Source organism: Antechinus flavipes, chromosome 4 (assembly GCF_016432865.1).
Source record: "Antechinus flavipes isolate AdamAnt ecotype Samford, QLD, Australia chromosome 4, AdamAnt_v2, whole genome shotgun sequence".
In the NCBI taxonomy this organism is placed as follows: Eukaryota; Metazoa; Chordata; class Mammalia; order Dasyuromorphia; family Dasyuridae; genus Antechinus; species Antechinus flavipes.
Window position 1 is genome coordinate 276,173,125 of NC_067401.1, and position 14,281 is coordinate 276,187,405.

Genomic DNA, 14,281 nt, shown 5'->3' on the forward strand with positions numbered 1-14,281 from the left:
GCAAATCTGGATAGCATACTACAAAGCAGAGACACCATTTTGCTGATAAAGGTTTCTATAATCAAAGATATCATTTTTCAAGTAGCAATTTATGTAAGAGTTAGGAAATAAAAATAAGGAAAATTATGCGCTACAAAATGTACACTTTAGAATTACGAGATTGGAGAAGACTTTTAAAAGCAAGTTCCTTGAAAAGCAAGGAGAACAAATTCATCAATACTTAAAAGATGTTAATTCAGGCTACACAATAGCAGTTCAAATATTGAAGTTGAAGCTTAAAGACTCTCATCTCAGAATAAGAAGACAAGATTTACTGGAAAAGACCCTGATTTGGGAAAGATTAAAGGCAAAAGGAAAAAGAATCAGTAGAGGATGAAATGAATAGTATGGCAACAATAAATATGAACTTGGACAGATTTTGAGAGATAGTGGAGGACAGAAGCACCTGGAATGGGGTCATGACAACAACAAAAATGTCAAATCTTTTTACCTCATACCCTGTAATTTGTCAAAAATGACAAAAGATGACAATAGATATGTTGGAGGGGCTGCAAGTAGATAAGCATATGAGTGAAGAGTGGTTGGAGCTCTGATTCTGTACAATCATTTTGGTAATCAATTTGGAATTTTGCAAATAAAGTGACTAAAATGTTTATAACCTTTGCTTTTATACCTTAAGGAAGCCAGTGATAAGGAAGTCCCATATATGTAAAAATATTTCTAGAAGCACTTTTTGTGATGATAGCAAATAATTAACAACAAAACAGACTATATGTAAAAACTATGACATGCAAATGATGCAATATTACAAATGTCATGAATACAGAAGCATTTTAACATCTACACATATTGATGCACAATGAAGTAAGCAGAATCAAAAACATATACACAAATACTATAACAAAGTAAACAAAAAGAACAATCACATGCCAAAAAATATTATAAAATTACAAAAATGAATTAGGGTTTTAAAAAAAAAAGAGATATGAGAAAATATTTCTCCTTTTCATCTTTACTTTCCTCCTTTTCCTTTTTACTTTACTACTTGGTAGAACATCCACGATTATGACACTTTGTACATATTTTCAAACTTTTTTGATGTATTGAGCAGTTATTCTAGTTTTTTTCCTTTTTTTTGTCATTAAACATATTATTTGTTATATGGCCTAGCTTTCTGGAAAGAAAGAGGAAAGGATACTGCAAGAAATTATGATGATGTAAAAAGAAATCCATAAAAATTTTATTTAGAATTTTAAAAAGACATTACAATTAATTTTAAACTAAATAACAATGTGCAGGAATGGGTAGGTCAACGAACTTATAAAAAATAGAAAATTTCACTAAAGTTAATAACAACAATGAGTCACCACACCAAAATTTGGGAGGGAAATAGCAAAGGAAATCCTCAAGAAAAAAATTACATCTTCCAAAACTTTTACCAATGGGAGAGAAAAAGAACTTATGAAACAAGGATGCAACTAAAACAAAAAACCTACAAAACCAACAATTTTAAAAACTCTTAAAAAAGATATCATGAAAATAGAAGAGATTCTCAAAACTGGAAGCAAAGCAATCACCACCACCACCATAACAACCACAACCGTAGAAACTATTGATTTAATAAATGAGATTTGGAAATAAAAAATAATAAAATATATAAGACATTAGCTCAAATTAATTTGACTAATAAGAGAGAAAAACCAAATTACCAATACAAAACATGAAAAAGGTGGCTGTACATAAAGTAAAAAATTATTAGAAAATATTTTGCTCACGTAGTCCAATGAAAACTCAAAATCTAAATAAGATGAATATTTGCAAAAAAAGAGGTGAGATAAACAGAAGAGATAACTTCTGATATTGGAAAAAGAAACAATACATGAGATCCGCTATATGAGATCCTTGCCCCCACCAAAAACAAAACAAGCCAACAAACAAATAAAAACTTGGGACCAGACAGATTTACAAATAAAATTCTAAGAAATATAAGAACAATGAAACATCAGTAATGAGATCATAGCAACATAATACAAGATTATAAGAAGATTATATTATGACAGAAATGCAATTGCAACATAGGTAGAAAGAAAGAAAGACATGAGTGAAATGGTCTCAGAGGGTAGAATTGGAACAGAGAGAGAAAGTACAAAGAGGCAAATTTATCCTTTTGTCAGAGGCAAAACTTCGTAACAATTAGGAATGTCCAGTAAGAAGAAAAACTTTACTTAGGGAGACAAACCATTCCTGTTTTATTCTTCATCAATATGATAGAAAGGCAGTGCTGCCTAAGGAATAGAGAACTGGTATTAGTCAGGAAGACTTGGGTTTAAGTCTTTCTCTGACACACATTTACTATATGTTGTCACTCATTTTTTAGTGTCTCAAGCAACTCACTAAAATTTGGGTATTATAGAAAGAACTTTTCTGTATTAGTAGAAAAAGTTCTTTAAGATAAAATTATAAGACTGGTTTAAAACCAAAAATAGAATTTCATCTTAATATATTCAGATTAATGTTCTAGTCCAGAGGTATCAAACACATGGCCAGTGTGCTGCATATGATTCACAACACTCCTAAATACTAAACAGGGAAATATTTTACAAAATAAATAAAAATAGATGAAAACATAATGTTAATATAATTTTCTAAATTAATATGTGCCTGCTGGAATCTTTATATATGTTTTAGTAGCTCCTGTTTCTACATAAACTTGATAACATTGCATCAGCCAGTTAGTATCTTGATTTAGAATTGTTATATGAAATATTACCGTTCTCTCCTAACTTTAAAGTCATGTATAAATTTGATAAGTATACCATCAACAAGTTTAACCAAGTTACTGATGAGAATGTTTAAAAATATAAAGTCAAAAATTGCTAAGACATTCCACTGGTACTACCAAACTGATACAGAACCAATAAACAATTACTCTTTGAAGTCAGCTATTTATATCATTTATCTTATTACATTAACATCAAGTCAAGTCTATAGTATCTAGAGAAACAAAGAAAGGCAATACAGTTCCTGGTCTCAAAGACTTTACAGTCTAACAAAGGAGACAAAAAAAATAAGATTCTTACAGGGTTTTGAAGGAAGCTACAGAAGCTGAGAAGCTGAGGAGGAAAAAATTCCAGACATGGGTTTATATCTAGTGAAAATGCCTGATGATGGACATTTACAGCAAGTGGAAATGCTATGGGAGATCTTGTGTAAGAAACAGCAAGGAGGAAACGCTGCATCTTAGTATGTATAAGTGGGTAAGGTATAAGACTAGAAACATAGGAAAGAGTCAGGTTAGGAAGGATTTTGAATGATAAAGAGATGATTTTATACTTGATTTGATGAGGTACTACTGGAATTAACTGACTAGATAGATGACAAGGTCAGGCTTGTGTGTTGGGAAGATTAATTTGTCAGCTCAATAGAGGATGGATTGGAGTGAGAAGAAACCTGAGAAGAGAAAACTCACCAATAGGCTACTAAAATAGTCCAAGCAAGAGATAAGACCTGCACCTCCTCTTCCAGTCTACCTCAGATACCTTTAATCTTGCCATCACCAATATTCATAAACTCTGACATTGATGTCATTCTATTTCTTCTCTGCCTGGTCACCCCCAAAATCTACTTTTCTCTTTCCTGTAACTTCAAATCACTCCACCTCTCATTTCAACCCAGCTCATCATCCTGTATTGGCTATATTCACTTCCTTTTTCTATCCTGACCCTCAGATCTCTATTTGGTGCCCTTCTCTCCAGTTCCTTTCCCTTATTCTGCTGAAGACTTTGCTTTATCAAGCTTCATTACTCATTACTCATATGATCTGCTTCCTAGTAATCTGTTGCTGAATAAAGGTGAAGAAAATGAAACCATACCAAAAGGTCCACTACAAATTTATGGCACTTAATCTTAACCTGTTCTTCACTATGGCAAAGCAATCCTCTTACATATCCTTAATTGATTCACTACTCCAACTCAATACAGAGGCTTTCCAAATCTTTTCATCCTTCCCTCAAACTTACAAAGAATCTGTGTTGTAACTTTCCTGCTAATGTTTCATTGAAAAAAATAGGACATTGTCCAAGAGATCCCTCTTTTTGTCATCTCTCATCAGTAAGATGCCTTCTTGATTGTACCCTTTATCATCCCCACTTTTTTTTTTAAATCTTTAATTTCTCCTTCTCTACTGGTTATTTTCCTATTGCTTATAAACATGCCAATGTCATCTCCATTCTCACTATTGATACTACTCTATAATACATTCCACAATATTGATTACTATCATTCTATAAGTATTTTCTCTTTTTTTGGGTAAATGAGGCCATTTACAATCAGTGCCTCCATTTTTACTGTTACAATATGGTTTCCAATTTCATTATGCAGCTGAAATTGCTCTTTCTGAAATTACTATCTTAATCGCCAAATCTAGTGGTCTTTACTTACTTTACTTTACTTTACAAAAAGGTCCTAATCCTTTTTGAACTCTCTATAATCTTTGCTAGATAGATCATCCTCTTCTTTTGATACTTTTTTTTCCCTCTAGATTTTCATGACACTTCTTTCCCCTCATTACCCTTTCTACTTCTTTTAACTTTTCTGTCTAAGTTTCCATTGCTGGACCTTCATCAAGCCGATCCATTAACTGTAGGTATCTCATAATGATTTGTCCTAGGACCTCTTCTTTCTTCACTAGATAATCTTATCAGATCCATGGATTCCATTTTCATATTCAGTTAGATGATTTTCAAATTTATTTGCCAAGTTCTAACCTATCTTTTCACTTCGAACTGCTACGGGATATCTTGAATTGGATGTCTCAGAGACATCTTAAGCTTAATATATCCACAACCAAAAACATCCCCACCCCCACCCCCCTTCTCCTTTTTCTCATTATTGTTGAGAGAACCACTATCCTCCCATGACACAGGCTTGGAATTGTCATCAATTCTTCATCTTCTCTCACCTTCTGTATCAAATTAGTTGCCAATTCCTGTCAATTTTACCTTTGTATATAACTCATTCTTTTAACTTCTATATTTGTATTTTATAATATACCCACTATATTAATGTATATTTGTAGGTGGATGAACACATATACATAACATATTAAAAAGTTGGGAAACTCTTTCTTGAAGAGTAAAGATTAAATGGTGTATTTATTCAAATTAGGAGAAAATTTAATAGGCATTATAATCATTGCTCTAAGCTGCTATCTACTGAGAAAAATCTAAATTTTAAAAATCTCACTATTTCTTTTTGAAATTTAAAGTGGGGGCAGCTAGATGGCACAGTGGATAGAGCATCAGCCCTGAAGTCAGGAGGACCTGGATTCAAATCCAATCTCAGATTATGTGTTGTGTGACCCTGGGCAACTCACTTAACCCAAATTGCCTCTGGAAAAAAAAAAAAAAAGAAATTTAAAGTGGCCCTCTAGATTTCCTCTAATAGTGTAAAATTATTTCTATATCACAACAACACAGAATTCTAGAGAACTTAGAACTTATTTTTTTCAAAGGCCTCACTTGCAAATGAGAAAACCGAGGCCCAAAGAGGTTAAACAACTTAACCAATGTCTCTTTATGATTCAAGAATATAGATAAAGATTATCTAAACAATATTATATTAAATTTTCAAACTTGTGCCAAAATGGAAGTAAAAACTGTAAAGAAATCCACTTTTGCCAGTAATGAAATTAATCATGCTTATTTCTTATTATTATGACTGAAATAAGTGCAATTTGAGTCCATTTTAAATGGATAAACCTCTTTTAGTATTAATTTTTTTAAGTGGATAGGTAACTAAAATCAAATGAAAAACAAACTGACATTTATAAAGAACAGAAGAATAAATTCTCTACCTCTCTTTCATCCATGTTCAACCACTGTTTAGGATCATCTTCAGTAGCCAGAAAAGCTATCAATTCTAATGCTGTAAGACGAGTTTGACGTCGGGATGATACGAATATCAGAACAGGTTTAGCTGGTGAATGACTTCTAATTGCTGTCAAAAAGTCATGAAAAAAAAAAAAACCAGCACAATTTTTAAATGACAATTTCCATGAATAATTTCCATTGTATCTCAGAGTAAATTAGGTCAGAATATGTATTTCTTCACACAACATTCATGAAAGTACATTGAAAATAATATTACCACATGTAAATGTGTTCAAATCAATAAACCTTCATAACTTAAATCATAAAATTCACTGAGCTTTAGTTATGAAAGAGATGATAAATCACATCTCATTTTACATGTGTAGAAACTGAGGCCTAAAAAATGATATCTTTGCATAAGACAATATAACAGACAATGGAAGAACAAGAATGAGGTTCCTGATTTCCTAGTCCAATGTTCTTTTTTTCTAATGAAATTGTTCGTCTTATACCTGAGGACAAATGGAAATGACATCAAACTGAATCTATATTATTCTTTGTTTTCAATGTGATTGGAGTCTCCAACTTCATTTCCCTTGTTTAATGCTCTACAATTCAAGTAAGAGCTGAGTAGAAACTATAAATGCTGAAACTCCATGATTTTCTTAAAGTGGTGATTTAAGGAGGGACTATTTTTTTGATAGGAAGCATAGTCCTGGCATTTGCAGATGATGGAGACTAGGAAAAAAACTAGGCAATTATTTTTGCTTTAAGCCTAAGTTTTAACTTGAAGATAAAGGGAAGGGAGAAAAAGTTAAAGAATCTATCCAAAGAGTTGTGCTAGGGGACTGATGTAATTTCAATTTCTGTTCTAAGAGATTTGTCATATGTTAGAGGTACTTGAATTGTAGGGTGGGCAGAATTAATGTTGTGGGGTATGATCCTTACAGAATATAAGAGCAAACACTGAAAATATTCCTTTTCCCATTGCTTTATCCTATATACAAAGTACAGCAGCACAGGAAAGGAATAGAATAAGAATATTTGAAAATGTAAAAATGTTCTTATGAAAAAGTATGTACAAGGGTGAATTCTAAACAAAGTACAAATGTACATTTGCATGATCCTGAATGTACGTAAGACTATGTCATAGGGCCTATATACAGAATAGCAAAAAATGAGGTACATACATTTTCATTTAGCTAAGATCTATGAACATTTTGTAGGTTTAATCACATTTAAAATTTATTCTCAAGCTTGACTAAATTATTTACTCAAACTGGGAATGATTTTCCCCACCTCTGTGTATGCTTCAAAATCTTAATAAAATGGCATAAACAAGAATTATTTTTATGTCCTTTGTGGCTTTCTTAGAATAGTCAGTCATTTTTCTAAATATAAAAAAATAAAGTGAACCCTTTTTCTTGTTTGAAACATGGCTGCAGATTTTTTTTTTATGAGCTAAGAAATAAGGTTTACAATGAAAATGCTGACATGACCTTGACTATATTTATATGAAACCCACAAGAAATAAAGCCATCATAAAAGCATATTTCTAGACTTAATGAAATACAGTGACCCACTACAGGTATAATAAACAGTTTATAAGTCTAACTGCTTTGCAGAAATCACCTCTCGCACAGTATAAATATTTCGGTTATTTATAAATGATTTATATCATATGGAATACTTTTCTCCAATTATTGTTCTACAGACATTCTTAAGATATCCATAGCCAATCAGGTAATAAATTATAAAAAGAAAATGTATTCATTCCCTTGTTTAGTATTCAATACTGTGTATTAACACACTACAGACTATAGATGGTAAGATTTTGGCAAATAATACCTTAGTCACAATATCTTAAATAGCATGTATATGAGAAAAATATGTGTAGTTTATATACAGTCATGATTGCATTTCTCTCTTTCTCTTTCTCTCTCTCTTGGAAATTCAACGTCTAATGGATTTTTCTTGTGACAAGAACAGGTGTGGGTGAACAGCTCAGGGCAAATTTATCGTTCATTAGTGATTTTGTACAATGCTTCTGTGGAGGTGTAAATAATCTAAACTGCCAAGATTGGTCTCCAGTTCACAATCAATACTTTGCCTCTGTCATAAGGCTAATTACAGCAGCTAAAAAGTCACCTCACAACTGCCACCTCACAATCAGCAGCAGTTCCCATTACAGAATTTATTTTGGAAGTTATTTTTAATTGACATAATAAATATTCCTTATGCAAACCAAACAAAACAAAACATGCTTTAACAAAATGAAAGGGTTGTTCTTAAATGTGTCAGGCTTGCTATCCTTGTTAAGAAAAAGGAAAAAGAAACTAGTGACATGTTTGGAGGACCTGAAAATTCTAGATTTTATGGTACTGTTATGAAACCATAAATATGTAATGTTTGTTTGACTATAACTTCTGCTCATCACTTTGAAAAGATCATAAGCATTATCTGAAAACACCTTCATAGATTAACATTCTAAACAATTTTTATTTTTTTAATTATAAATATTTTTGTATATTACTTTAATTATGGTAAACAGCAAAGCCATTATCACTATGAAATCTCTCTAATTTTAAGAGTAAGTCAATTTCACCTTTATATTCTTGAACAATATAGGCAAATGGCTCCCCACCTCCCCTTTAAGGAAATCCAAACAGTATGAAAATGTCTCTGAAGTACATTATTTACATTAGTTACATCTCATCCCAAATATTTGCAACTTACCCTGAAAAGCAGGTTTATTCATACTAGCCATACGAGGACAGTAATGTTGACCTGGGAAACCATGAATATGAACTTCCAGGGGAACTGGACGAACCGATGGTCTGAAGTTGAACAAACCCATCTAAAGTAAATGTGAACAAAAATGTTACTCCTTTTTATGCTAAGATTTACAATGTCATAGTGCTGCTTCTATGTCAAATCCTTTGAGAACTATACCTGTCAAATGTCATATATATAAGTAATTTAAAATACCTGATTTATATTGAGCCAGTCAGCAAGGTCTCTGGCATTAGCTAAGGCAGTAGACAATCCAACTACTCTAACAGGCTTTTCCGTGTGAGAAGAGATGAAGTTAGTTCGAGATACAATAACCTCTAAAACTGGGCCTCTTTCGTCCCCTAGAAAATAAGAGGAATATGCACTAATCATTTAACAAGGTCTGATCATGACAGTTCTATGCATGAAAGTTAATGTTTCTAAATCAGTTTTATATAAAGTTAATGTTTCTAAATCAGCTTTATATAAAAAGGCACTCACCTAACAAATGGATCTCATCTATAATGAGAATGGCGACTTTTTTAACATAGCTCCTGTTCTGCCAGCTTCTGCTGATTCCATCCCACTTTTCTGGTGTAGTAACAATAAGGTCAGCTTTGGCAATGGATTTCATATCAGGAGTCACATCTCCTGTTAGCTCAATGACTCTGGAGTACAACAAAAATAATTTAAAAATTAAAAACATAGGGGAATAATGAAATAATTTATTATTTTACAAAATCATAATTATATTTTTCTTCAAATTGAAGCATATCTTTCTTTTGGAAAAAAACAGTGATATACTCTTAATAAATTACCTGAAAATTGTGAAATCAATTTTGCTAAGATTTTAAAAATAATTATTTTACAATTAGGAAGAAAATTTTCTCCATTAGCATAGTTGTCAGACTAATACTAAAGCACTTCTTATTTTTCTAAGCAGAATATATTTTCTACCCAACACCACCATAGAACTGAACTTAATCCATGGCTTTTAAATAATACAAAATGTGCTACTGTCTTACAGTAATTAATTGAGTAGCTTATTCTCACAGTTTCCCATTTTTTCTTGAGTAACCACCTGGATAATCGGCTCAAAATTAGCTCTTTTTGATCCTGTAGGGTCCATGCTATAAACTGGATGATCCATTCATGGACCTATAATCCTTGTGACATGACCACTATTTCTGTATATGCTAAGAATTCTCTCTTTAATTTCCATTATATAACTTTCTGTAGAAAGCTTCATTTGCCATGAGAAGAAATAACATTTTGCATGTTATTCTTTTTGTTGTGTTCTGGAAAATGTAAGCTCCTCATCACCTCCCCAATGCATTCAGAGATTCTATCCCTAGTTCCTCTGACTAAAAACTCTGTCTTATCTTTCTAGAACTAAGAATTAGGAAATTTTGTCTTGTCTTTATTGAACTAAGAACCCACCATAAATCTTCAGGTATCACTTAAGTACTATCCAATCCCTTCCCCACTTTATTTTACAGAAAAAGAGAAATAATAAAAGAGACAAAACAAATGTTTTCCTCTTGTTTTTTACATATTAGGGTATATAATATGTTTTGGAATAGATTTTCTTGTCATTTTTCTTTTGGGGGCGGTATATATTAGTATCATTTTTTCTTAATAAAATAAGAATATTAATCATTTAAAATATTATTTAAATACATGAGAATCTTTAAAATAATCCTGAAGTTTTTTTTTATAAAATCTTTGATTTGCTCTATTTTTTTATACCATTAAAAACATTTATCTTGAGTTAAATATATGACTTACCTTTTGCCAAGTTTTTCTTCTATTCTAACTTTCCAATCTTCCATTCTTTCACGTACTAGAGCTTTCAGGGGTGCAATATATACTGCCTGAACAAAACAAAAAAGACTCATGTAAATCAAATTAAATAAACTGTGAAAATCTGCATAAAATTATTTAAAATATTATCTTTTTTCTTCAGGAACATAAATGCATCTCAACTACAATGACAGTCAATAAAGTATTTAAATTGCATCAAATGAGAATGATTCTAAGAAAGATAACTAATATATAAAAAAATCTGTCTTTGAAATATTTTGTGGAAAAGAAAATACTTCAATGCTAGTTTCTACTAATAATATTGCTAAAGCTATTACTTTAGTTGTGCTAAGCACTGGAAATACAAAGAAAGGAATAAAATAAGCAGTGCTTTCAAAGAACTCAATTTAGAAGATAATACACAAATAACTATGTGCAAACAAGATTTATACAGGATAAAAAGGGAGAAATATCAAGGGGAAAGTACTGAGAAGTGTTCCAGGAAATACTACTTGGAGAAGGTATGATTTTCGCTGAGACCTGAAACAAATCAGGGAAGCTAGGAAGCAAAAATGAAAATAGAGAACATTTCAGGCATTTTCCAAATATTCATGTAAATCATATAGTCTCAGTGTGAATTCTTAAGAGTTTCAAATTTTTAAGAACCAAGGCAACACTTCTTTCTAATCTTGTGTTCATGAATCATAATATAAACATAAAGAGATGAATAGGATACTAAACTCTCTCTGCATTTATTTATATGGTACAAAAACTGGAAATAATGCTAGAATTTGCTGTTATTAGTGGAGTTTTTTATAGCACAAAGTGCTTTGACATAACATCGAATTGCCATGATTATACAAATTGGAAATGTGGATTACATGCTTGGAAGAACTATTTAAGGATTCACCTATATCAATCCAAGCTTTACTGTAAGTTTTTCCTGCTTTAAACATATTAATAATGAAGTTTCTGGTGTTTTTTTGTCATTTTCCACATGGAACAAATCAATAAAGTCTTGATGGGATATATTAGAAGTAGAAGAAGTAGAAATTTTTCTCTTACTAATAAGTTAAATTCAAACTGCAGGAAAAAAAAAAACAAGTTTAAAAAGCTATTTAAAGTTTTTTAAATTTAAAGATATCTATTCATGTTTTTGTCACTTCAAAAAAAATATACTTCAAAACCTCACTGTAGCAAGAAAATGACCAATTTTCAAAGATAACATTAATAGTGAACAACATATAACTAATTTTTCAAAGCTAGAAAAGTGTTAATTATTGTTCCAAAAATAGAATGTTATTTTTCTAACGAAAGATATAAATATGAACATGCTCTGTGCCAGTGGTTTTGCCATTAGGTGATGAATTTCATGGCTATGGCAAATCATGAGACAGAGACAGTGGTATAATGAGAGAAAAGAAGTTAAAGAATAATATTAATCTCAGTGTTAAAATCATTTATAAATATCACTTTAAATTTTAAGTTCATGCTCCAATAACCACCAATGATGTATTATTATTTTATTACTTATATCTCTAAAAAATGTACAAGATTATCTGCCCCAATACAATGCAAATTCCTTGAGGAAAGGATCTATTTTTGTTTTTTGTCTCTGCAAATCAGAACTTAAAAAAGTACCTAGGACACAGCAGGCACTTAAAAAATGCTTGATGACTGACTGAAACTATTGAAAGAATGAACAAAGTGAATATTGTAATTTTCATCGTGGGCTAAAGAAGAGATTTGAATGACAATATGAATTTGCAGGTAAATGGAAGGATGATTCAGAGATGCTCTTTAGAGAAAGCAACAAAAGAATTGGTGGTTGGTTTTATAATGTGTCCTAAGGCAAAAAGAATCATTTCTTTAAAGGGAATTACAACCCTACTTGATTAATAATCTGTGATCTTATAAAAAACAAACAAACAAACAAAAAAAAAAAAAACACAACTCAACAATGCTCAAAGTTAAAGGCAACAACAGTTTAGAAAATAAACTAATTTGCCAAATTTTATGAAAGAAGATGATGGAAACAGAATTTCCTCATAAAATAGTAAAGAACTTATCTAGTTCAAGCTTGGTGTGAAACCAACAAAATCAAATCACCATAAGCACAAATTTAGATGAAATGGGAATGAATATAACAAAGAGGCCAAAAAAATAGAAATCTACTTACTAACATTTTTATGATAATCTATTTTTATTACCGATAACAGCAAATCTACCACATTAGTACTCTAATATCTTAGCAGAGGAGAAATTACATGAAGAGGAAAGGGTACTTAAAAAAATGAACTTGAGTGAAGAAACTTGATCATATAAATACTGAAAGAATCTATGCTGAAAGTTATATAATTTTGAAAGAATTAAGGTATTAATTTTCAGGCTATATAAAAGAGCAGACAGAAGAAGGTAGAGTCAAGAAGACAGAGTAAAGACAAGGACTTGCCCGAGCTATCTCCCAAACCCTTCCAAATATCTTTAAATAATGATTCTAAGTAAATTTTAGAGCAAAAGAACCCCCCAAAAGAAATAATTTTCCAGCCGGAGACAACTTAGGTCAGTAGGAAGAGTCTGTTATACTAAAATAGTGGTGCAGTACAATCTGACAGACTGTGCCAACACAGATACAATCCCTCAGAGACAGCACTGGTGGTTTCGAGACCTCTTGGCCCTCTGACACCAAAGATGTCCTGGAAGATCACCAGGAAAGGTTTGCTGCTTTGAGGTTTGAGGGGAATCCCAGCAAACCAGGAGTGGATCTTGGGATCCACTGAATTAGCAGAGGCAGCAGAAGCTTCCAGAAGTACAGATGGTAAGAAGATTACAAGGGTCTCTTTACTAACAAGGAGGCAGGACTCTGTTGCTTTACCTCTACCCAGATCTGGGACACAATCCTGGCTCACACAGTCCTAGTGTGAGGAGGAGCACTAGCACTTACGGCCACAATGAAGCTGGGACCTCCTCACAGTTTTAGGGCAGAAAAAGAGTGCTTATGGTCAGGTTCCTAAAAGGATCTCTAAAAACACCTGCACAAACCCATGAAGCTTAGGACACTGCAACTCCACCCTGGAAATACAGCCCTATTTTTAAAAAGAGTTAAAAATCAAGTTATAGGCTGTGAAAATGAACAAACAATAAAAAAAGATTCTAACCAAAAAAAGTTACTATGGTGACAAGGAAGATCAAAGTCCATACTCAAAAGAAGGTAACAAAGTCAAAGCTATTGCCTCTAAGAAAAATAAGATTTGGTCTTAGGTCATGAAAGAGATCAAAAGGGATTTTGAAAATCAAATATGAGAGACAGAGGAAAAATCAGAGAACTCAGAGAAATGGAAAAGGAAGCACAAAAAGACAATGAGGAGAAGAATGCTTTAAAAAGCAAAACTGGCCAAATGGAAAAGGAGGTACAAAAGCTCACTGAGAAAAATAATTTCTTAAAAATTAATTCAGCAAATGAAATCTAACTACTTTATGAGAAATCAAGAACAACAAAACAAAACCAAAAGAATGAAAAAAATAGAAAACAATATAAAATATCTCATTGGAAAAAAAGCTGACCTGGACAATAGATCTAGGAAAGAGAATTTAAAAATTACTGGACTACCTGCAAACCACAATTTAAAAAAGGGTCTAGACATCTTTTAAAAAATTCTCATGGAAAATTGTCTAGAACCAGAGGGTAAAACAGAAATTGAAAAAAATCTACCAATTACTTCCTAAAAGAAATCCCAAAATGAAAACTCTCAGCAATATTATAGCCGAATTTCAAAGCTCCCAGATCAAGGAGAAAACATTGCTAATATCCAGAAAGAAACAATTTAAGTATGGTA

At 31.8% G+C, this 14,281-nt stretch overlaps 1 protein-coding gene across 1 annotated transcript in view; it reads right to left on the reverse strand.

Moving 5' to 3' along the window:
• ASCC3 (activating signal cointegrator 1 complex subunit 3) overlaps positions 1-14,281 on the reverse strand; it is a 307,241-nt gene that overhangs the window by 120,592 nt on the left and 172,368 nt on the right. The window contains 5 exon segments of the mRNA XM_051997447.1: positions 5,855-5,997; positions 8,607-8,727; positions 8,859-9,004; positions 9,144-9,310; positions 10,431-10,516. Coding sequence (XP_051853407.1) covers positions 5,855-5,997; positions 8,607-8,727; positions 8,859-9,004; positions 9,144-9,310; positions 10,431-10,516 — 663 coding nt within the window.